This window comes from Haliotis rubra, unplaced genomic scaffold (assembly GCF_003918875.1).
Source record: "Haliotis rubra isolate DU_JTF1 unplaced genomic scaffold, ASM391887v1 Scf1183, whole genome shotgun sequence".
In the NCBI taxonomy this organism is placed as follows: Eukaryota; Metazoa; Mollusca; class Gastropoda; order Lepetellida; family Haliotidae; genus Haliotis; species Haliotis rubra.
This window is the reverse complement of record NW_025765096.1, coordinates 132351-158497: the sequence shown is the minus strand read 5'-3', so window position 1 is coordinate 158497 and position 26147 is coordinate 132351. Positions and strand designations below refer to the sequence as shown.

Below are 26147 nucleotides of genomic sequence, written 5' to 3'. Positions count from 1 at the left end.
CGAATGGATTAAAACATGTCTATTTCCTTTATTCAATAAATGGTAGTTCTGGATAATTTCAGGAATCTAGTGTTTCCAAATGTATGTAATAAAAGCAGCATGTTGCAACTGCGGACTAAGGCGACAGCTAACAACTTTATATACGGATAATGAATTCAGTTCAGTGGAATTTCACAAATGTAATTTTGCTTTCTTCTGCAGTCTTCATCATTCCACTTGTATGCCTGGTTCCTCAAAAGGTCCATGCACTTCCCATCTCCACTGGGCTCTCCGGTTCCCCACTGCATCGGCATGATGGCGGTGTTGTCATGCCAACGCCATGTCTCGGCATCAGGCATAACTCGGGCTCCTATCCAAAATGCATCTACAATAGACAATGAAAAGAAAATCACCAAATGAATTTAAAACGTAAACGAGACTTACCTGGAAGGTGAAGTTTAATTATAATTCCACCGATGAATGGAGTATTGAGGGACTACGTGAGATGTGAACATGCGCCGAGTAATCAGTCTTTAAAGTTGAAATTTGATTCCTTGTGCCAAAAGGTGTTGGGTGGAGGGCACGTAACCCTTCAATACTCCATACATCGTAGGAATGATACTAGGCGTCATCAATAAAGGGTCAAATGATATATAGCACATGCAAAGAAAAATTCACTCCATGAGAACTTGCATTCATTTGGCAAATCACTCCAGCTAAATCTCTGATAGTCAATCGGGTAGCTTTCAGCTGGTCATTGTACATCATTTTAATTGTTTCCATCTTCTCCAAACTCAGGGGGGTCGGGGTAGCCTAATGGTTAAAGCGTTGGCTCGTCACGCCCAAGACCCCGGGTTCAAGTCCCCACATGAGCACAATGTGTGAAGCCCATTTCTGGTGTCCCCTGCCGTGATGTTGCTGGAATATTGCTAAAAGCCGCGTAAAACCAAACTCAGTCAGTCCAAACTCAGATTAACTGCCATGTTGCTACTATCAATAACGAAGTCGAAATAAGTAATCACTTTGGTGGGTAGTATAACTGATTTTAATGGGTGCACTGTAAATCACAGTTCACGTTGTCTGAACACTAATTATAAGATTCCACATCCCTACTCCCTACTCCATACTGAAGTATCCCATGAGATGCGTATGCGTCAGTAGCGATTGTGCATTTGAGGGAAGTTGACGAGAAGTTGGTTAATTAGGGAAAAAGTGAATGTAACTGTGGATTTATTACTGTGATCAATTCAATGGAATACTGGATTTTGTTGTTTTCATAATATGGACTGGATATAGGGTGAGTACGAACATTGTCACGAACTAATTAGATGAATTTTCTTGGATTTTGTGTTGTGATCACGTACCCGAGTCGGGGTCAGAGTTCAAGATGGCAGAACAGCAAGATCAATGCAAAACTAGCGAAATGAGTTCGCACATGCAAAACCGCCCAGGTTTGTTTGAAAAATGTTCGGGACATTGTAGCCCAGGCAGCACCACGAGTGCAATTGAGAGATAATGATGAGAACTCTCAGGATGGGAATAAAGGTACATCGAGTGAGTTTGACTCGGTGCCGACCAGCCAAACCAATGGCGTGTCTAAACATAGAACCAGCACATCGGCAGCAGGCACGAGGGCAGTGGAGGTCAACACAGCGACTGGTCAGTCGGCCGGGCGGCAGTTATATATTCTGAATGACATTGGGGATTTCATGAAAGCCATTCTGACGAGTGCCTCAAAAAAACACTGTTGTGGCACAAACTGATGTTCGAAACCTGACGTGCCACATGCTGGAAACGGTGCTGATGAGAAAGGGTACAAAGATATCTCTTCTGACAGTGATACTGACCCAATGGATGCGGTCATGAGGGACCTCGATAAGCAAGAGGTGAATGACGGCAGTGATGGAGATGATGATGATGACTTTGCTAAAGGTCTATTAACTGATTTACAGGCCTTTGTTAGTGCAAGCGAAGAGACCAGTGAAAAAATAAGGCCTTCGTTTGCTGAGTCCCTAAACCAAAGGTTACAAAAAATGGCGAACCAAAAGAAGCTAAAGGAAGTGGCAGACAGGTATAAACGGCCTGAGAACTGTGAGTTTTTGCTTACACCAAGAGTGAACCAGGACAGTTACAGGCTGAGCCTTACAGTAAGAACAGAGACACAAAATGGCAAAGTATAGAGAATGTGGTAGTGAAGGCATTGATGCCTATGATTCAGGTCACAAATGATCTCATGGTGGCTGCCATTGACAAGGGTCGAGTCAATGTCAAAGATCTCTTAAAGAAGAGCACAGACAGCATTAAGCTGATGGCGGCATCTATCATTATAATGAATCAAAGACGCCAGGAAAACTTTCGACCTGATTTGAAAGGGGCTTACAAGAGACTATGTTCAGCCCCGCTTCCGACTTCAAATTAGCTCTTTGGAGATGATCTTTCGAAACACATCAAGGACATCTCTGAATCATCTATGATTGGACAAAACATTGGACACCCTCCGAAAACCCAAATTTTACAACCATTCCAGGCCTCATCCACGCAAGAACTGGAAGGCAAACAGAGAGGGTAGGAACCGCCCCTCAGGCAGCCAGCAGCACCATTCCAAAGCCTTTAACCATGGTGAGCCGCAATATTTTTTTAGGAAAGAAGAAGGGCGGAGTAGACAAGAGATTCTAGGAGGCAAGAAGAGTGTTGAGGTGAGAGAGTCTAAGTCTACGGATATCAATCTAAACTTAATTAATGAAGATCAAAAAGGATTCCTTGCTAATAGATATATTGGTGAATGCACAAGACTGATATATGGCAAATGGATTAGACAGAAACTATGGAAATTCCTGGAATGTTACTACTGATCGATTTTGAAAAGCATTTGACTCCGTAGACTGGAACTTTATTCAAGAGGTTTTTGCGTTTTTTTAATTTTGGGGAATCTATAAGAAAATGGATCAAGACATCATATTGTAATATAAGTTCATCAGTATTAGTAAATGGCTTTGGTTCTGACTTCTTTAAAATAACTAGAGGCTGTAGACAAGGAGATCCCCTTCTGCCTTATATCTTCATTATATGCGCTGAAATTTTATCCGCAATGATTCAAAACAATCCAAAAGTAAAAGGTATAACAATTGGAATATTTAGTCTCCCAGTTTGCAGATGAAACATCCCTTGTCTTAGATGGTACTGAGAAGTGTCTACAAAATGCCTTACAAAAATTGGACGACTATGCTTCCTTTTCCGGTCAGAGCATGAATGCAAGCAAAACAAGAATCATTTGGATAGGATCTCTCAGAGGATCAGCCAATACTTTGTGAAAATCTGTTAAGGTCCAAAGCTGATTTTGGTATTCTCGGTATTGTATTCTCTCTAAACCTAACTGAGATGGTTGAAAAGAACTATAAAGACAAACTTAAAAAAATAAAAATAAAAATGCAAATATGGACAGGTCGAAACCTTACACCCCTGGGTAGGATTACAATCCTGAAATCATTAATTCTGCCAACAATAAACCACTTATTTTCCTCCCTACCAAACCTATCAAATGACATTATTAATGACCTAGAAAAACTATGTTTCTCCTTTGTATGGTATAACAAACCTGATAAGATTATACGTGATATCATAAAACAAAAATATGAGGAGGGCGGTTTAAGAATGCCCGACATAAAACAGACTATCAATGCTAAAAAAATTGCATGGCTTGAAAGAATATTTTTAAAAGACTCTAAATTGACTGCCATCTTTTCCTACAATGTTTCACTAAACATAGAAAATATGCTGCTAAAGGGAGAAACATTTATAAAACAAAGAGTTATAAATAAAAAAAAACAACTGTTTTTGGAAAGACGCACTTTTAGCCTGGGGTTTCTATACGTCATTTAAAAATAAAAAGTTGTTCACGGCAATGATATTCTACTGCAATGTTTATGGCACAATGAACAAATCCTCTTGAATAAAAAACATTCGTGTACCAACACAACGCTAAAATAGGTTTAACATATGTAAATGACTTCATAGATACTGATGGAACAATCTATACATATCAAAAGTTTCATGACCAAAGTAGAAACCACTTAAAAACGAACTTCTTAGAATATGCAAGCGTAGTAAGAGCAGTCAAACAATATTATAAAACATACAACCTACCATTTGGAGAAAAACTTGAATTACCATTTATTCCTTATTACATACAAGACATCTTTAAAACTAAGAAGGGCCGTAGGACATATTATGATATACTTATTCCAATTTCAGACTCTGCTATGTATAGCTATAAAAAGAAATGGGAAGATGAACTTGAAACAGATATAAGTGAAAAAGAATGGAAATCCTAACAAAAGTATACATTTCGAGCTCATACGAACTCAGACTTTAGATGGTTCCAATATTCTTTAGTGTATAGAATCTTGTCAATAAACCTATTTTGTGTACGATGGGGTATGTAGAGAGTAAGTTATGATCATTTTGTAAAAATGCACCAGAAAGCGGAATTCATCTCTTTCACGACTGTCCAAAATCTAAAAACATATGGAATCAATTTTCTAATTGGATAAGACCAAAAACAGATATCACATTGAATATCGATAAGAAGAAAATCATATTTGGATTCTCTGAAAAAAGGAAGGATGTCCTTAATCTCCTGATAACAGTTGCCAAATTTACTCTTTCTAAAATACGAACATATACTTGTACACAAAGCTTCGATATGGTCAGAAATGAAATAAGTAAAGTTTTCATCAATTGTTTCATTAATACTAACATACAACCGACCCATTTTCCTGCAATGCCATTTGTTATAATAGGCTTGCCAAACTCTGTATACAGACGCATGGTTATATTTGACTGATATTTGATGTCATGGTTTTGTACCTAAAAAAAAGATGAATAAAAAAAAGGAACATACCACAGAAAAAACACACCAAAAAACAAAACAAATTTGACTAATACACCTAATTCGTTCCAAGCTGGGAATACTAGCAAGTATGTGTTTGTGTGGAGTGGCATTACTAGTGATATCTGGGTGCCGAAAAGTGTGAAAGGTGTAAATATTGATTTTCCTACCTTACCTGTGCAATATTTTGTTCCAAATCCAATTAAATTTCCATCAGCAGAAAAGGTGGTGGTCAATGAACAGATTCAGAAAATGTTATGTAATGGAACCATTGAGAGGTGTGAACACTCACAAGGGGAATTTATGTCTTATATTTTTTCACAGACCAAAAAAGGATGGATAATTGCGATTGATTCTAAATCTGAGGACATTAAATGATAAAATTGAACACCAACACTTCAAAATGGATACCTTGCAATCTGCTCTTTACCTGGTAAAGAAAGATTGTTATTTTGCATCAGTGGATCTTAAAGATGCCTACTTTACTATTCCTGTATATGATGCAGATAGAACGTAGAAGGATACAGTGTCTTTACTGGATACGCTAGGGTTTACAGTGCATCCAAAGAAGTATGTTCTCTCACCATGCAAGCAAATCACTTACTTCTGCTTTGATCTTAACAGTGAAACTATGACCGTCAACTTGACGTCGGATAAGTGTGAAAAGTTAGCTTCATACTGTGAGAAAATGTTAAGTGAAGAAAGTGTGACAATTAGGCAATTGGCTACATTAGTGGGACAAATGAATGCAGCATGTCCTGGTTTGAAATTTCATTGATGATGCAGATTGGAAACCTGATAAGGGTGTGTTTAATGCAATAGTCGAACAGTTTGGCAGGCCATGTATTAATCTATTTGCCAGTAGGATACATTGCGAGATCTCTCCTTATGTGTCTTGGTACCCTGATCCAGATTGTGTACAATATTTGTTTTGTCCATTCAGTCTACTTGGCCGAGTACTGAAAAAGATCGACAACGACTGTGCGGATGTCATTCTAATAGCAACTTTGTGGCCCACACAATTCTGGTTCACCAGAATCATGGAACTGTTGATAGACTGTCCCCGACTCCTACCAAAGAGCAAGAAACTCCTGCCTCTCACCCATCTACCCAACAAGATTCATCCGCTGTGGAACAAACAGCGGCTGACAGCTTTCAAACTGTCAGGAGATCACTCCAAAGTCAAGGCTTATCGACAGATGCTAACAACATCATATTGCAATCATGTAGAGGTTCCACTAAGATACAATACAAGTCATATCACAAAAGATGGATGCAATTTTGTGCTAAGGAACATTGCAATACCGTTTCACCAACTATCAGCCAGGTTTTGAATTTCTTAACTGAGGTATACCACAGTGGGCTTGAATACTCAGCGTTAAACACGGCCAGATCTGCTCTGTATACCTTTGTGTTGGTTGACGGAATTGCAGTTGGACAGCATCACCTAGTCAAGAGACTATTGAAAGGAATATTCAATTTGAGACCTGCTCTGCCCAGATATGGGGCGACCTGGGATGTTTCTAAAGTGCTGACATATTTTCAGACTAAGTCAGCTGATTGTGCCAGTTGGAAATGGATGACTCTGATGTCTGTAACTTTGTTAGCTCTTTTTGGTCTCAAATTGAATGTCCCTTTCAATAGCCTCTTGACTAGGTGATGTTCGACTGCTACTCCGTCAACAAACACAAAGGTAGCCAGAGCAGATCTGGCCGTGTTTAACGCTGAGTGTCCAAGTGAACTGTGATATAGCTCAGTTAAGAAAATCAAAACCTTGGCCCTGTTTCACAAAGCTCTGGAAAGCCTAAGATCTCGTAACTTTTCTCGTAGCATTCGTCCCCCCTATGTTACAGTCGACAATAAAATGAGAAGGATCGGTTGAGCGATGAGAAACAAAGAAAGTAAAAATGCAAGCCTAACTGAAATCAGTTGTAAAAAATAATAATTTGGATCAAGGCAACTGTCATGATCAAGTTTAACTGCCCCATCTGGAATGTTTGCAGTTGTTCCACTGACAAAGGCGTCATAATTATATAAAAAAAGACAACATTGTATTGAAGCAAGACTGTATACATTGTTTGATCAAAGAACTTTGTTTAAAGGTCATTCCAAATAACTTCTATCGAATTAAATGCCTGTGCATTTACTGGGAAAGAAATCCGCCATGGACCATGCATCAATGCCGTTAACTTATGTCTTGCTGACAGGACTCAAGAACTGCTAGAACATATAAAGATGTACATATATATCATCCCTGCCTAGATATTGACCATCAGCGGAACGTGAGTGTGGCGTAAAACTAAACTCACACACTCAAAACATGGATCACAATTCGAGAGCACCTCCTGTCAATTTGGATCACAACTATACATCTTTTATGCTGTCGAAACATCTGCATAAGAGACAGAAATGGGATAACAGCAGCCCTTTGAAAATAAAAATGCGGGCCTAACTGAAAACAGAATTAAAAAATAAAAATAACTATGATCAAGGCAACGGTCATTCAAGTTCAACTGCCCCATCTAAGATGTTTGCAGTTGTTCCACTGACGAAGGCGTCCAAGTAATAAAACTACATCGTATGGAAGCAAGACTGTATACATTGGTTGATCAAAGAATTTTTATCGAATTAATGGCCTGTGTATCTACCAGGAACCATGCAACAACTCATGACTTGCAGATAGAACTCAAGAACTGCTGGAACATATAAATATGTACATGCTGTGCGCGGTGTTAAACAACAAGCAAGCAAACTAAACCGATCAACGCTCTACGACAAATGGGTATAATGATTCACATTCATCTCAATTAGACATTGAAATTACCAGACTTATCCTTCCACTGACTTTTAACCAGAACTGCCACAATTTAAATAGTGGAACCAAAGAAATAATTCTGTTAAAAATCATACTTAAGGATTTGTCATTCAGAAGAGCTCTCAGTTTGTCATTTTTGCTGGCGGTGTCCAGTTTGATTAGATGTCCCTGGTTGATGGAGCAGCTTCCCTCAGCATCAGCCCAGTTCTTTGGTACGTTTGTTACAATCCTGTAGCACATGTCAGTGCCAACATCCCATGTGTAGCCAGGTGTGGATGCACATAGCCCTGACAAAGAGAACATAACATGTGCTAACCTATCAGAGATCAGTGTCATTACATGCAGTGGGGCGTGGTGGGCGAGCTGTCTAAGGAGAGCATAACATGTGCTAACCTATCAGAGATCAGTGTGTTTACATGCAGTATTTCATATATATTAGTTCTGACACGTCCTTAAGTAATGGTGTCGAACAAACTAAGGCATAAAAAACGCATATACCAATGATAAGAAAACAGCTTGGCACCTGGTTAAAGTACAAAGCCATATGGTTATCCTATACAGTTTCACCCAATAATATTCCCTAAAATTCCTCAGTCCCCACTAGTGTGACACAAGGTGAATCCACATGAAAATGGTATGATCACATTTAAACATAATATTGACCTGGAACATTGTGACTTGACATTTTATCAGAATAAAAATCCAGTCTTTTTTAGGTATTATGAACAATATAAACGTTAACGTCAGTCGACTGTACCTATGTGATTGCGACACGTGTTTCCGTCAAGGCGATGTCCAACGTCACACCAACAGGAACCCTCGTGGCAGTGGGCATGGGACAGTGACATGCAGTCCACATCCAGTTCACAGTCAGATCCAACAGTAGCCAAAGCTGAAAGAGTGGTAGTAATTTACTACTCTTCTTCTTCTAATGTTTTAAACTTGGATACTTCCTGTGCATTCTGATTCGATTAATCGCATTGTTCCAACATGAAAGCTAACAACGGAAATCTTAGTATTTCCATTTGTTATGATATTCAGATAATAAGGGGCTTATTTTTGTCGGTAATATATACAGATGAAACTTAATGAAGCACCCCTAACATATTTTAAGTTACTGCCTTACCTAATGATACATCTTGAATAGTAACGATGACTAATATTTGAACTGCATTCCCTTTCAATATTGTTTAAGGGTTTTGCTAAATCAATCGTCAAACACATCCCAATATGCACTTGAAGAACTCGACCCACTATTATCTCAAAAAGCACTATTAACTCAATGGGGCTAGCTGTGTAAAACGCCAAAAAGTTTTAATGATTTTACCAGTATCTGTTACAATGGCACGAAGGAGACTGCCAGAAGCGTGAAGAGGGCAAATTATTGGAATGCACGACAACGGGATGTCATTCAAGGCTATTGGGCGACAGCTTGACATTCACCACACGTCATAAGTCGACTTGTTCAAAAACACCGTCAAACGAACAAGGCTATGGACTGACCAAGGCCAGGTCAATCCCGAAAGACGTCTCATGTTGGTTTAGTCTCTATTCGCCTACATCTCAATTCGCCTACATCCCATTTCGCATACAAAAATTTGTATTAGAAAATGCACCCCTACTCTTATAATGAACCTTACTCACTGGTCAGTGCCATACTAATTAGGCGATGAATTTCATTATTATTTGTTTTGCTCTCACTTTATAAATGCAAGAGTTAAATATTTAAAGCCATATTTTCATTCCAAACCAAATTTTCATAAAATCTATACATTATTCAATAACAATAAGACAGGTATTCTTAGAAAACTCTGTCTATTCTGTAATATTATCATACATGTTTTTAAGAATCTTCGGTAAGAATACTCCATCTACATATTTCTATTTTCTTTATGCAATGTATTTGCAGATAGATTTGCAATCTATCTATCTATCTATCTATCTATCTATCTATCTATCTATCTATCTATCTATCTATCTATCTATCTATCTATCTATCTATCTATCTATCTATCTATCTATCTATCTATCTATCTATCTATCTATCTATCATGGATATGTAGTTGAGTAAAGAGGATTGGTGCATTGGCTAAGAAGTTCAAACAAGGTCATACAAGAATTATAAAAGTTGAGGATCGGGATTTAGCAAGCATTGTGAGACGTCAGCCTTTCACTACAAATGGCGTCCTGAAGCACATATGGCTCCCCAACTACTGTCTGAGCAATAGGACTGTAAGAAACCGCAAAAAGGCACATGGGATGAGAGCAAGAAGGGTGATCAAGCGTCCAGCCTTGACTAATCTTCACAAGAGAGCTCATTTGGAATGGTGTTTACCCCGACGTCATTGGAATTTGACGTGCATTGGTCGCATGAGAGTCACATTTTATTGCACGTCACAGACGGGCGCCAGCGAGTCTGGAGGACCAAGTGAGTGAGTGAGTTTAGTGCACTCAGCATTATTCCAGCTATATGGCGGCGGTCTGTCAATAATCGAGTCTGGACAAGACAACCCAGTGATCAACAGCATGATCATCGATCTGCGCAATTGGGAACCAAACCAGCGAGCCTGACCACCCGTTAGTCGCCTCGCACGACAAGCATGGGTTGCTGAAGGTTCATTCTAACCCGGACCTTCACGGGTCCCTCTAGGACCAAGAACAGTGCCTATGAGCCTGTTCTTGTGCCACATTTTGATCACCACCCATTTGATACTCGCCCTGTATTTATGGATGACAACGCCCGACTATATCGTGTGACAGTTTTTTTCAAAGAACGCTGTAACCAAACTTCCAAGGCCTGCTATGAGACCGGATCTGAACCCATTGGAGCCTGTCTGGGGCATTCCTGGACGCCGAGTGCAAGCACTGGATCCGCCTGTACAAGATCTTGCATGTTTGGAAACAGCTTTGCGCCGGGTGCGAATCCGGAGACAAGCATGAGGAGGAGGGTCAAAGCAGTCATCCGTGCACAAGGTCGGTATGCACGCTTTTCATTTGTTGTCTGAAGATGACAGAGAACATTTACAGACTGAGAGACACTCACCTCTGCCAATTTGGCACTCTGCAGCCCCATAGTTGTTGAGGGATCCATTTTGTTGACAAAGCATCGTTGACGTTTTCATGTCATTTTGTAAATTAACATATTGTAACTTTTCATGGTTCTGTTGTTATTGTTTAGTCCAAAATGTCAACTTTCAGGAAACAATGGCGTTTAAGCTTTCGAGTATACATATATACATACTAATGGTAATAGTTGCTCAGTTTCATGGCAAGATGAAAACATCGGAGGGGGTGGTGGGGGGTACTATGGCCTGCTCAAATGCCTGGTTAAAAACTTTGGATTGAGTTTGATGAGTGAGTAAGTTAACGTTTATAATCACAGTTTATAGATATGATTTAATAATAAATACACCAAAACCTTGTCGAAGGACAGTAAAACCGACTAGCATATCTCAGTATCAAGAATTAACACCTGCATCTATCTCTAAAATAGGATTATAAATTAGGACAATGCAATATAAAAACGGGCTGAGTATCGCCAACAACTGAAGGTAGATCACCATACTAGGGACAATGGGGACTTTCAGTGCCTTTGCTACCTGCATGGACCCAAGCTGGATTGATGTTAATTAGATTTTCCTGACTTATATTAGCTGAAATGATTCCTTTTCTTGACAGTAATCCATATATTCAGGTAATAAGTGCCTTTTTTTACGGTAATGAATATCTACTGTCTGCTCATATACCTGGTTCAAAATATAGATTGATGATTTCTTGCAGACATTAAAAACCTGAAATAATTCCTTTTCTTGACAATACACTTTATGATGACTCTGCAAATCATGAGATCCCCTTTAATGTTCACAGGAAAGTAAGATAAACGTGAATAATCAAAACGCTTTTAGTAATGATGCCAAGCACGTTTCCACTTTTTGAGCTATGGCTAACTTGAACTCAGTGAATGGAATATAATATCAACAAGCGCTTAGGCCAGATCTAGTGAATATAAATCTTATGTCAGTGATGGATACACCCATTATTATATTCTATTAATTAACGTTATGATATTGCCGTTTCTTCAGCACTGAAAAGTAAAAAACCCGCATCTTCAGGTACATCATGTCCTGCAACACATGACATTTTGCAGAGGTGGTAGGTCAAAATATATTTTACACATACATACACATACATAGTAAGATTTGTATAGCGCCGATATCCAGCTCAGCTGCTCAAAGGCGCTTTGTTTTTCCCTCGATCACTGGATGTCAACCTCAACGGCACATCGTATTATCAATCTCAACTCCCTGGGGATCATACAACTCTTGCATTTACTAGGCACACCGAATTAATGTGGCTTTCACATCCTTACAAGGTACTCATTCACAGTTGGGTGGATTGGGTGGGACGCATGGTCACAGTACTTTGTCGAAGTTTACTGCACGTTGCTGTACCCGCAACTAGGTGTTTGCACGTATTCATGTGGCCACTATCTGGTCATATACCAACGGATTCGTGGGTTCTTTTAAGTGCACAGGGTTGTGTACTGTACACTAGGGGTTGTGACAACACTGACAGAGTCTGCACACACAGTTGACTCCAAGGTTTTTATACCCGGTCACAGGTGGGCTCGATCCCGTCACCTCAAGCTCGCTGGATCACTAGCCTGGCGCCTTAGCCATTTTCCCCAGATATGGAGAATTTGGTAACAGTAAAGGAAAGAGGGAGGGAGTTAAGATTTAGAGTCACATCGGAAATATCGCAGCCATATCGTGACTAAAACAATATACACTTTAGAAATACGTGTGCTTCTGCTGTAAAAATAGAGCTGTTATCTGGCAATCTAGAAGATATTGTTCTGGATCCAGTGGCAGCTACACAAGCTACTGCGCCACCATCCTTAGACACATCTGTAACTACGGGTTTGTATGCATCATATTTACTTCTTGATTGATTAAACTCTTGTTTATTTTGTAATTCATTAGTTTCTGAGTTTCTGTGGAAATGGCGCCAAACTAATGGACATTGTTATATTATTATTATTATTATTATTAATTATCGACCAGTATCAATGACAAGCTGTGTTTGCAAAACCATGGAATGCATGCTCGATAATCGATTAGTTTGCTACTTGAAAATTGTAAAATCATTTGGTTTCGTAAAAACAGAAAAAAACATTGATCATTCAGCGAGATTAGAATCAATGCCACAATTAAAAAAATAAACAGCATGCAGTATATCTCTTTTCGATCTAGAAAAAGCATACGACAGTACATGGAAATATAGCATGTTAAAAGATTTACATGATTTTGGATTGAGTTTCCGTTTGCCTCATTCATATCCAGCACTGTGACAGGCAGTTTGAAGTCCAAGTGAGTTCAACCCTGTCTGATCATTATAGTCTGGATGAGGGTGTCCCACGAGGCAGTAGTTTGTCTGTCGCATTGTTTAGTATTAAGATCAACAGTTTATCAAAGGTTTAAATGATTCAATTTATTAATAAGATTACATTTTGTGGATGATTAATACTATTTCTTCACGCGGTAAAAATATGCATGCTATTGAACGGCACCTGCAGTTGTGTTTAGACAAAAGGAAATGGTGTCTTGAAAACAGCTTTAAATTTTCTGAATCAAAAACAAATTGCATGCATAAAGACCCAGAACTGATTTTTAAATGGCACTTCCATCAAAGTTGTCAAGAAGGCAAAGGTCCTGGGTCTAATATTCGACTCCCATTTAACTTTTCTTCCGTATATCAAATACCTAAACAATAAACGCCTGAATGCATTTGACTTATTGAAAGTCGTTTCTAATTCTAAATGGGGAGGATACCAAACTACCCTCCTATACCTATACAGATCACTACCCTCCTGTACCTACACAGATCACTACCCTCCTGTACCTACACAGATCATTACCCTCCTATACCTATACAGATCACTACCCTCCTGTACCTAAACAGATCACTACCCTCCTATACCTATACAGATCACTACCCTCCTGTACCTATACAGATCACTACCCTCCTATACCTATACAGATCACTACCCTCCTATACCTATACAGATCACTACCCTCCTGTACCTATACAGATCACTACCCTCCTATACCTATACAGATCACTACCCTCCTATACCTATACAGATCACTACCCTCCTGTACCTATACAGATCACTACCCTCCTATACTTATACAGATCACTACCCTCCTATACCTATACAGATCACTACCCTCCTATACCTATACAGATCACTACCCTCCTATACCTATACAGATCACTACCCTCCTGTACCTATACAGATCACTACCCTCCTATACCTATACAGATCACTACCCTCCTATACCTATACAGATCACTACCCTCCTATACCTATACAGATCACTAATCCGATCATAACTGGATTACGGCTCCATTGTATATGGTGGAGTCTGCAAATACAACCTAAAACTATTAGATTCTGTCCATCACCAAGGTCTAAGACTTTGACTTGGATCTTTTAGAACGACTCCTGTTGACAGTCTCTACACCGAGGCCGATGAGCCACCCCTTACCCAACGCCCTGTAACATTAGCCTTACAGTATATCACAAAAGTATACTCGAACGAATCTAACCCTGCATTTGACGGTGTCTTTAATCCTTCTTATGAGGATCTGTACAACAAGAAGTCCGCCTTTAGGAATAAGAATCCAACCATTCATTTCTGCTGCTGGCATTGAGCTGGAACATGAAAGTCCTTCCCATCTTCTTTCTTCTCCTCCTTGCCAATTGGTAAGGCCCCAAGTCGACCGTACTATGACTACATTCAAAAGTCAGAAACTAATGAATTACAAAATAAACAAGAATTCAATCAATTAAATAGTGAATATGATGCATTCAAATCCGTATTTACAGATGTGTCTAAGGATGGTGGCGCAGATAATTTGAAGGATCCCTGTGATCTTATCCAGGTTAGGCATTTCAACAACAATAGCTTTACGCCATGAAGTGGGAAATAATACCGATGTCCAAACATTTTTTAACAGTGTTTCTAAAACATGTTTCAGGTAAATGTTTCAGGAGATGATAGTGTATGCTGTCGTCACCTGTAGTTGTATCGAGGGGATGCGCAAGGGCGGAATGGAGTTCATGAACACAGAGAATATTTCATTATAATCTTCCCCGTTATCTGAACTGAAATTAATAGTTTTCTTTTCCTGGTGTTTTTGTTATGTTTGGCATTCAGTTACATAATTATAGGAGGAAGAGTGTTTAGCAAGAGCCATCTATGTTTGCCATATCCATTGTGTATAGTTATTATCCCGAAGTTGCGGGGATATAGAAACGAGTTCCGTCCGTCCGTGCGTCCGTCACTCTTTGTCCGAAGCACATCTCCTAAACTATTGGAGATAACTTAACCAAACTTGGTACACATGTCAACCATGATCCCAAGATGTGCCTTTTGGTGTGTGTGTGAGTGTGAGTGAGTGTGAGTGAGTGTGTGTGTGTGAGTGTGAGTGAGTGTGTGAGTGTGAGTGAGTGTGTGAGTGTGAGTGTGAGTGAGAGAGAGAGAGAGAGAGAGAGAGTGTGTGTGTGTGTGTGTGTGTGTGTGTGTGTGTGTGTGTGTGTGTGTGTGTGTGTGTGTGTGTGTGTGTGTGAGACCCAGATGCAAAAATTATTTTTTGCGGTCTCCATGGAAACATGACTTAGGCTGTGGCTATGAGGATGTCATCTTGTCCGGAGCAGATCTCCAAAACTACACATGCTAGTTTCATCAAACTTGGTACATATGTCAAGCATGATCCCTAGATTTGCTTTTGGGGGTTTAGACCCAAATATGAATTTTATTTTTTGTGGTTTCCATGGAAACGTGACTTAGGCTGTGACTATGAGGATGCCATCTTGTTGCATTTCCATGGCAACAAGTTAGGCTTCAACCTAGATTTGGTGGTAGTGCTCCTCTCTGGAGCAGATCTTAAAACCTTTCAATTCTCTCCTTCCATTGTGCTGTATACACTCCAAACATTTGACATAATCATAACTAGTAGACATATTTATAAAGAGTATTTTGCCGTTGCGGGGGGTATTGATGACTTTGTCTTCTTGTTATATACTGTATTAAGTGGTTTGAAGTGAAGATGGTACCTTCCAGTGCTAGAGGGACTTAAACTTTCTTCTTGATTGCCTGTTTTTCCTTGTGAAGGTCCGGGTTAGAACGAGCCTTCAGTACCCATGCTTGTCGTAAGAGGCGACTAATGGGAACAGGTGGTTATCCCAATTGCGCAGATCGATGCTCATGCTGTTGATCACTGGATTCTCTGGTCCAGACTCGATTATTTACAGACCGCCATACAGCTTGAATATTGCTGAGTGCGGCGTAAAAATAATTGTGCTTTGCCCTGAGCTGTATCAGAGGTTTCCCTAAAATCAGATGTTTTTGTGGCGATGGCTGCGAGGAAGAAAATCCGTTTGAGAGGCTGATGTTGATGACGTTTGCTCATTTTGAGGAACCCTATCAATTACATCCAGGGTAACTTGATGTTTGACACATGATGTTGTCGCTTGACATTAAACAGTTGTTGTCATCGAAACTGTATTGAGAGTTGAGAGCAAAAAGCTGGTGAAAATGTTTTAGTACAAGGAAAAGTTAGATATTACTAAGTTTTAGCGTCATGATAAGGTATATTATTTGTCCACTTGATTTTCAGAATTTGCGGTTTCACGTTCGAAAGCTGGGCATGATTTTGAACTGGCCAGATGCTTTCCGTTGCAGTTTCTTCTGTTGCTTTCAGCTGCACACTGAATTAACATGAGCTACACTGCAACGGGAGCATAGATTATTCCGATTACAGGTTTTTCTCCCATGAGTGAGTGAGTGAGTGAGTGAGTTAAGATTTAACGTGACATCGGCAATATTTCAGCCATATCGTGACGAGAACATATCTGACATTGAAATGAAACATGTGTATAGCATGTAAACCTGTCGTCCAAGGACAGTAAAACATTTAGAATATCACAATTATAATAAAAACTAACGAGGACAGTTAAAACTAATAGCACTATTTGGACATAACAATTACATCCAGGTTATAGATCGCCAAAAACTGAAGGTAGATCACCATACTAGGGACCATGGGGACTTACAGTACCTTTCCTACCTGCATGGACCCTAGTTGGATTTACACCATCCCTTCAGCTCTTGGCGATTGTAAGAAATGTTAGCCAAAATTAAAATAACAAGAATACTACGTTTAAACTCCAGGCAAGTTTAAATTGACTTTGTAGGTTTTGTGACTTGCGTACTTTTGTCCCTTGAAGTGGGGATGCTACAAATCCTCAACTCCGATGTTAACGTAACCAGTTTGACACTTGTTGGGAGTTAATAAAGTTTCACACCTGTAAAGCCTTGAGGTTTCATTTCAGCTAGAAATTAATCTTCATTCATGTTAAACAGACATCGACAGCGATTTCATACGATTCCTCTACAAGAGTTTAGTGTTCTGTGTGCCAAAACAACCTCAACATTAGCAAATTGTCTGAGATTAGTAATTAGATGTAAAACATTTTAACTATAGAGGACTCCAAAATATAAAAATGGGCTATAGATCCCTAACAACTGAAGGGAGATCATCATACTAGGAACCATCGGGACTTACATTATTTTTGCTACCTGCATGAACCCTAGTTTGATTTATACCATCCCTTCCGCTGCTGGTGATTGAAAGAACAAAAATACTACGTTTTAAAAATCTGGTACGTTTGAATTTAGCTTTGAAACTTTTGTGAGTTACGTACCCTCTATGGGGGACAATACTGTTACAATACTTCAACCCCTTTTGAGGGTACAGCCACGAACAATCTCAGTTACTAATGTAAACAACCAATAATAAAATATTTATTTATTTACAAACTATTTATCAAAATTGATCTAATAATTCCATTTCTTTTAAAAATTCAATAATTAAATGACAATCAGCAGCACTAAAAAGATCCTTTACAGTTTGTACATTGAAATACTTATCTCTTGTGATGAGAAAAATAGATAGATACAAGATAGACAGATAGCTAGATAAAAAGATATAGATACAGTTATATTATAACACCCTGTTTACTACTTGATTCATAATGCTTGACAAAGATACGAGAATCAGTATTTAACCGTCACATCACCATTTGTACAGTTATAATGTTTGTCCTTATCTCACTCTCCAACTTCTAAAAATGCCTCTTAAAGAAGTTATGGTCAATGGTAACATATTGATTTTTACCTAAATATCATATATTTCTTTGTATATTTGTGTTCGCAATTTCTTTGTTTTGTAATAAAGATGCAGCAATTCCAATAACTTCCTCTTCGGGTATGAAATGATTTCCCCCAGGCCTTTCATTCACATTTGTTGCCTCAATGATGGCGACTGTGCAGGGTACACACACCCACTACTGACAGTACAGAAATATTATTTCCTTCACAGCAGTAAAGGTTTCGCATCAGATTTTGAGCATACTTACGTTTTTTTCATTGCATGTAAGCCTGGTGTTACCGGTACGGCTGAACATAAATATCTGATGCATTTTAAACCAAATGGAAACGTTTTGTGAGGACATTTAAGGTTATTAGGGTTTTGTTTACTAACGATTTCTTTGTTCATGTTTTTGTTTCTCCTTCAGGCTTTCCTCCATCATGAAACTAAGAAGAACGAATTTCACAAATGGCGTAGTGTGCAGATGAATCAAAATGGCCATTCATGTTTGAAACAGTCCAGAAAAAAATGATACTTACGTTTATCAGTCTGGAAAAGCTGATACCCAGTGTCAGCAATTGAGGTCACCGTCAAATATTCAAAACGTTCTGGCAAGGTGACACACGTTGGCGCATCGGAATAGAAGAGGAAACTGAAGCAGAATTTTTCTCTTCCACATGCACTGCAACATTCGATCTTGGTCAGATTTGTGAAAGTATGTATTTCAGATTGTTGTAGCTTTTTATCGTCATAATCCTGCAGACGACGCGCATTCAAAAATGTGTAGGATTTGGAGTCAGTGACGTAACTCAGCAGGGAAAGATGTACAAAACAGAAGGTGAGACAAAAAAAATATGACATTTCCATGATCTTGGTTCATAGAATATCTTAAAATATCTATTCTAAATTGAGGCAACAATTGTCTCACAGCTAGGCTCCTTTGAAAGGGTGACAATTTACCAGACTGTCCAAACGATCCTTTCTGTCAATATGCTCAAAGTGCAAATGCTGCATGTAGACAGGTGCTTTTATATCCCATGACCGCATTAGTTATACATAAAATCAATAGGAGCCTCCACAAACGGCATTCAGTCTCGGTATATTATAAACCGTATATGTATGTGACGGTAAAGAGGATTCCAGGTGTTTCTGTGTTGTATGTAATGGTTGTGCAATTGGTAGTCAGTTGGGCTGTTTCCATTCTTTTACGTATTCGTTGAAGTGAACTGTATCCTTCCGTGAATTTAATTCATATTTCGCGATCACTTCAATGGAATATCCATGTTTAGTTTTGTTTTCCTTTTTCAAAAGAAGTGCTGAACTTGAATTTGGGTGTAATGTTTTCAAAGCGAGATATGAAAAATGTGAGTGAATGAAATAAATGTATAGTTACACTGGCAATAATTCAGCCATATCGTGACTTAAAAGTTTTTTTCTTCATAATAGGCACACTTAAACTGTAAAAACCTGCCCATGAAGGACAGTATAATAACTAGATTATCACAGAGAGAGAATTAAAACTAGCATGTAACTGTAAAATTCAGCAAACGTATATGGTTAATACAATATAAAACAAACCGGGCTGCAGATCACCAGCAATTGAAGGTACGTCACCATACTAGGGACCATGGGGACTTACGGTACCTTTGCTTCCTGCATGGACCCTAGCTGGATTTACACCATCCCTTCAGCCTTTGGTGATGGGAGACAAATATAGCCATAAATTAAAAGCAAACATATTCTATGATTAAGAAAGTGGTATGTTTAAATTTACTTTGAATGTTTTGGGACTTACATAATATTTGTACGTAATTATTGTCCAATTGAATATATACGCGTGTTCAGTCTTGGCTTGGATACATTAATTGCTCATAGGTTAAAGGACCGTAAAATTATTGTCATATTGATGTTTACGTACCCTCTCCGGAGGACAATGATTTTACCGTCCTTTAACCTATGAGCAATTAATGTATCCAAGCCAAGACTGAACACGCGTATATATTCAATTGGACAATAATTTGTTCATTGGTTATTGCTATGATAAATTGCTATTGACAACATAGTGAAAACATCTTAAAATGTTCTATTATTGTGTAATAGGCGCCCTCTAGTAGGCAGCCCAGTGATAGGAGTTCAATGTAGAATGTACCTCGGTGTTTCCCTGTTCATAATTTTGTTACAGACTTCGCGTTGTGTACATTTATAAAATGATGGAAAGCTTAAAAAAACAGCGGAACAATGTACAGTCTTCTTCGGTTCAGTGGCATTTGTCAACTCTTTCAGCAAAATATGACACAAGGCAGAAATGTAGATAGTAATATTTTATTCTGTTAAATAACAATAAGGAAAACAAGCAAAACAAATGATAACAAAAACTGAACAAAAGTAGCTCTCTTTCACTCGCTGAAAGAAACCTATTCCCTACACTAATTCCTAAGTTCTACACAACCTTCGTAATTCATAACGCTAGTTTCTCCCCCAACCCAAACTACCTACATGTTAAACCCGAGAAAATAAACTATGTCATAATCTATGTTTCCTTACCCCACCCGACTACAGTATAAAACTGCAGTATAAAACAACAGTACGAGTCTTAAAAAATAAACCAACCCTAACGAGCCGTAGGGAACACCCCCCGTATAGGCAGTGGACTGACTTGACGGAACACCGATACGCAAGACAACGATATCAGTCGCATCAGGCTCTTATATACCCCGTGAGCTAACCTCCGAAAGGTCACGACGAAGTGTTATGATTGGCTACGCAACAGTAAACAACTTCACTGCGGCACTGCGCACCCTCCGCTTCCGCTCCCAACATGGCGGACAGCGAAGGGAAACGACAGATACTGCCAAACGTGAGTAATAAGCAGAATAAATGACTACAAGATAACGACGTCAATACAGCACTTGCAAAGTAGGCGGAAACGTAATTATAAGCCATCCAACCTATTTGGAAAACCACGTCTATAAAAAAACGCCCACCCTGCCAATAAATAAATACAAGCAACCCATAACACTATTCTATCCCCCAACAACCCATTTCTAAAGTATAAATTATCCGATCTCCTACAATCGTTTCACTGAATAAAATGCATGATGTTGTTATGATGTGTTTTGTTAATTGGAATCTTGCATTAATTAACTTTTATTTAGTATGGGTCACACAAGTTTATAGCGCTGAGTGTGGTTTTGAATTCGCATGTTGAACTTCTAATGCTATGTAATTTCACTTGTTAATAGTAAGCTGAGGTACTACGCTCAGAGTTACCTCCTCTCCGTTGATGTTTTATTTCCGGCGGATGCTGTGAGCTCCGAGTGATTTTTACGTGCTCGTGGTTTCTGCTGGAAAATTCTGAAACTCTGTGTCAGGTATAAGCCGTGGTTGTTTAGATGTGCAGGGGACTACTACAATGGATTTACTCTCGTCTGTCTGCTGACATCGACGTGTCAAGACCGAGGCCTCGTCTACATTGATCTGACCTACCAACTTGTCAACAATCTTCAACCAGTACATCCATTCTTTATCAGAAATATGAAGATTTTGGTGAGTTAATATTTAGATTTGTGACCCAATATTTTAGATTTGTGACTCAATTGTATTGTATTGTTTTATTTAGGGTGCCTTTCAATATACTTAAGAGCCGTTAATACGATGTTTGTTTCTGCTATAAAAATAGAGCCGTTTTCTAGAAGTTCAATGAAAAAGGTTAGTCAAATGCTGCACTCGTCATTTTTACCAAAACGTGATTCAAGAGTGCACCACCAAAATAGGATGATGACTGATCCAGAGAACCAAACACCTTCCGTGAGTCACTCGTCACCACCCACACTGTGTCGCCTTGTTCAAGGTGACATACGCCTTGAGCAGACACCACAGCATCAGCTATACCTGTGTCTGTCTCCACGAAAGCCAGCACCTATTTTAGTCTTTGACGATTTGGTCTGGGAATACCGAACGATGTACAGGTACATAGAACTGCCGGTATCAGCCATCTCCAGCTTGGTCCAGAATATGTAACTGCCAGAGACTGGTGCTGTGAATTTCCAAATATAAATGTGAGTTTCAGGAATCCGGGATTTCCAACGACATATTTAATAGCAATTTGTAACAGGCAGCTACTAAACGTAGATAAAGATAATAAATTCAGTTCAAAGAAATTTCACAAACGTAATGAAGTGATTTTCCACATCGCTCGTCATTCCATTTGTATGCCCGCCTTTTCAAAAGGTCCATGCAAGCACCATCTCCACTGGGTTGACTCGGCGCCCACATCATCGACGTAATGACGTTGTTGTCAAGCCACCGCCATGTCTTAGTTTCAGGCATAAATCGGGCTCCTATCCAAAATGCATCTACAGTAGACAACGAGAACACAGTCACCAATTGATTTGGAATGTAGCTTAGCACCATAATCAGCAGCATAAATGACTTGCCATTGCATGTGTTTGTGTCCTTGCTATTAAATGGTGATTAACCAATATCATCAATATGGTTTAGTCGGAAACTGCTTTGGCAGAGAGTGTTTATGAATATGGAGAGAGTTGGTTGCTTTTACTTGATATCCTTGGAGTGTTCTGGACAATTGAACATATACAGTTGTATGTTTACATAAAGTAATCATCCTATGAATATATTGTAGGTATTGTTAAGAGAGTGAGGAAGCAGTAATATTGTATATTGAATCAACGCTCGATGCCATATGGGCAGACTGATTCATATTCATCACAGATCGACATTGAAATGACCATCCTTATCCCTCCACTGACTTTTAACGAGCAATGCCACAATAAAATAATGAAACCAATGATAACAGTACAATGATTTTGAAAAATATCATACCTAGGGATGTTCTTTTCACAAGAGCTCTCAATTTGTCATTTTTTCTGGCGGTGTCCGGTTTGATTAGATGTCCCTTGTTGAAGGAGCAGATTCTCTCAGCATCTGTCCAGTTCCTTGTTACGTTTGTTTCAATCCTGTAGCACATGTCACTGTCAACATCCCATGTGTAGCCAGGTGTTGATACACATGCCACTGAAAAGCAAAACAGTCCATCAGAAATAATTGTATGTCTTTACATGCAGTGTTTCATGCACATTAGTTTGACACTTTCGTAAGCAATGGTGCTGTATACAACAATTTCAGATATCCGAGTTTGACTGTAAAGCATCATAGACATAACACATATTTGTCCACTTAAAAACATTATTAAATTTCCCACACATTTTCATTATTCAATGCATATTAGTATATTAGTGTTACGCAATCGTGTTGTATTCCATAGTCTGAATAACACAACTGACTATAGAACCAGTAGTAATACATCTGAGCAAAACACTGCTTAACTAATTTACTCTGAAGTTGTGCAAGTTTACTTCAAATTACAATGGGTTGAATATAAGGTTAGATTTATGGGACAGACAATGTCTTGAAATAATACGTAATACTGTCACCACGGTCATTTGTAAATAATGCTTTCGAGGCTTAAAATTCTTAACAACACCTACTCAACTGAATGAAATGGAAATGAAATCAACGTTGACCAGTGACTAAACCAGTGCTGTTACATGTATCTGTTCTTTTTTATTTTAATTTTTTGCTTATTAAGTCACTTACAGATTGCTTGATGCACTAGAATCAACACAAAACATACCCAGTAGACCATCATACCTGTGTAATTGCGACATGTGTTTCCATCAGGGCGATGTCCAACGTCACACCTACAGGAACCCTCGTGGCAGTGGGAATTGAGCAGAGACTTACAGTCTACATCTAGTTCACAGTCAGACCCAACGGCTGGCAAAGCTGAAAGAGTGGTAATACCGTTATATCTCAATCGTTTGCAGGGTCACTGATGTCTCTATATGTAATTGGCTGGACACTGGCAATGGCAGCATGTGAAAATCAACTAAAGAAACCCCTATTCTTACAGTCAGTGAGTGAGTGAGTTTAATTTTACGCCACGCTCAGCGATATCCAGCTATATGGCGGCGGTCTGTACAGAGAGAGAGAGAGATAATGTTTATTTGAGTCTCACTTTCTGTACATTGTCATAAAATGCCTGCGTTTTGTACAAAAGTTAATAGTACAGAAACCACCCGTTAGGTTATGGGAGACTATATTAAATCAATAAAAACATTGTGAACCAACAAATATCAGCACACGTATAATCGTATACATTTGAAGTTAACACGTACAGGTATGCATACATACATAACATATATACAGCAAACATACATACAAACAAACATATAATCACATATACAAAACAGCATACAACCGCACATAATATACGCGTACACGCATACATACACACATACATACAGACCTAATACACGTATACACACATCCACACACACACACACACACACATACACGCATGCATGCACACACACACCCAATATACGCACGCACGCACACACATACATACACACATATATACATACATACACACACATAAATATACATAATCGAGTCTGAACCATACCAGTGATCAACATCATAAACATCGATCTAAGCTGTTGGGATACGATTACATGTGTCAACCAAGTCCTCGACCCGACCAGCCGTTAGTCGCCTCTTACGACTGGTATGGCTTTACTGAAGATCAATTCTATCTCGGATCTTCACGGGTCCATGCTTACAGAATTCTGGTAATTACATTTGTGGAATGATAAATATATACTTAGGATATCATCACCATAATGAGTTTAAGCGATAATATTCAAACTGATAAATATTGAACTTTAGTATGATTTAATCTCTGACCACAAATATCATTATCATGACCTTATTGGCAAGTACAACTCAATTTCACAGTTCATCTGTAATAAATTTGCCAGGAATGTTTCATTTTCCCGTACAGGAGATTTGCTGTTTCAGAAATGATTCCATTTGATTAGTAGCCGAAACCATTTCAAACATTCATTCATTAATTGTCTTCCCAGCAACAAACCACTTACGCTAGTGGCTTCATATTCACATCATCAAACAGGCTGCTGAATGATGTCTATGTATTTTTATATTACGATATTCCTTTGCACTTGTTAATAACGTTGATAAACAAAATATAATTTCACATGTGTGTGTAATGTGGTTAACCAGATATTTGTCATCACAACACATTGGGGTATAATATTTCTAACAAAATCGCAGAAAATGAAAAACGATTTCTCTATTGGTACCTCTTGGATAATGGTATGCCCTCAGATAATGTCATATATACTAAGCAGCAAAAGAAAGGTCAGTTTTGAAATTTCCTTTGCAGAAACGGATAACTGTAAACTCACTTCATGCTTTGATTGTATATTTTTGACAACATCTCCAACTTTACCTGAGCAAAGACATTCTTTCCCAAACTCAGAATTGAACCCTGGAAATGGTCTCAAAAACGCAACCTGATCTCGGAGATGGTACGGTGTTCTCCGTGTTTTTCATGCAACTCATGCTGCACGTGCTGTTCACAAGGACCAGCCCTATAAAATACACCCCCAAACCTGGTTGAAACATTCACATTACAACAGCAGCAGGATGCCTCGAATCACGACAGCTCAGAGGAACCAGGCGCTAGGAAGACTTGAAGCTGGATACACTGCACAAACCATTGCCAAACACTTCCAGGTCAACGTTCGGACCATCTACAGGCTACAGCAACGTTTCCGGGCCACCAACACCACAAATGATCGCCCCCCCCGTACTGGCAGACCAAGAGTGACCACAAGACGACAAGACCGCAATACTGTGCGACAGCATGTACATAATCCCTCCATGCAGGCACCCGAAACAGCACGCCAGATAGTGGGAACACACGGAAGACCAATCAGTACTGATTCAGTATGCCGACGTCTTAACAGCGGGAACTTCCATTGCCGTAGACCTTACCGTGGACCTCTACAGTTTGCCCTGCAACACCAAAACTGGCGATACAGGCAGCAGATAACTGTTCTGTTCACAGATGACCACAAATGATCGCCCCCCCGTACTGGCAGACCAAGAGTGACCACAAGACGACAAGACCGCAATACTGTGCGACAGCATGTACATAATCCCTCCATGCAGGCACCCGAAACAGCACGCCAGATAGTGGGAACACACGGAAGACCAATCAGTACTGATTCAGTATGCCGACGTCTTAACAGCGGGAACTTCCATTGCCGTAGACCTTACCGTGGACCTCTACAGTTTGCCCTGCAACACCAAAACTGGCGATACAGGCAACAGATAACTGTTCTGTTCACAGATGAGAGT

At 39.2% G+C, this 26147-nt stretch overlaps 1 protein-coding gene across 1 annotated transcript; it reads right to left on the bottom strand.

The window, feature by feature from the left end:
• Nucleotides 1-155: 155 nt before the first annotated feature.
• Nucleotides 156-10789, bottom strand: LOC124259832 (C-type lectin lectoxin-Phi1-like). The gene is made up of 4 exons (XM_046694042.1): nucleotides 10726-10789; nucleotides 8440-8574; nucleotides 7778-7969; nucleotides 156-364 (listed from the first exon to the last, which is right to left on the bottom strand). The coding sequence occupies exons 1-4, from the start codon at nucleotides 10787-10789 to the stop codon at nucleotides 156-158; spliced, it is 600 nt and encodes a 199-aa protein (XP_046549998.1).
• Nucleotides 10790-26147: the final 15358 nt, after the last annotated feature.

Coding starts and splice junctions, on each gene's coding strand:
- LOC124259832 (XM_046694042.1), bottom strand. CDS start 10,789: ATGCTTTGTCAACAAAATGGATCCCTCAACAACTATGGGGCTGCAGAG. Junction 7,970..8,439: donor CACGTGTCGCAATCACATAG/GTACAGTCGACT, acceptor TCTCTTTGTCAG/GGCTATGTGCATCCACACCT. Junction 365..7,777: donor TCTGAATGACAAATCCTTAA/GTATGATTTTTA, acceptor TGTCTATTGTAG/ATGCATTTTGGATAGGAGCC.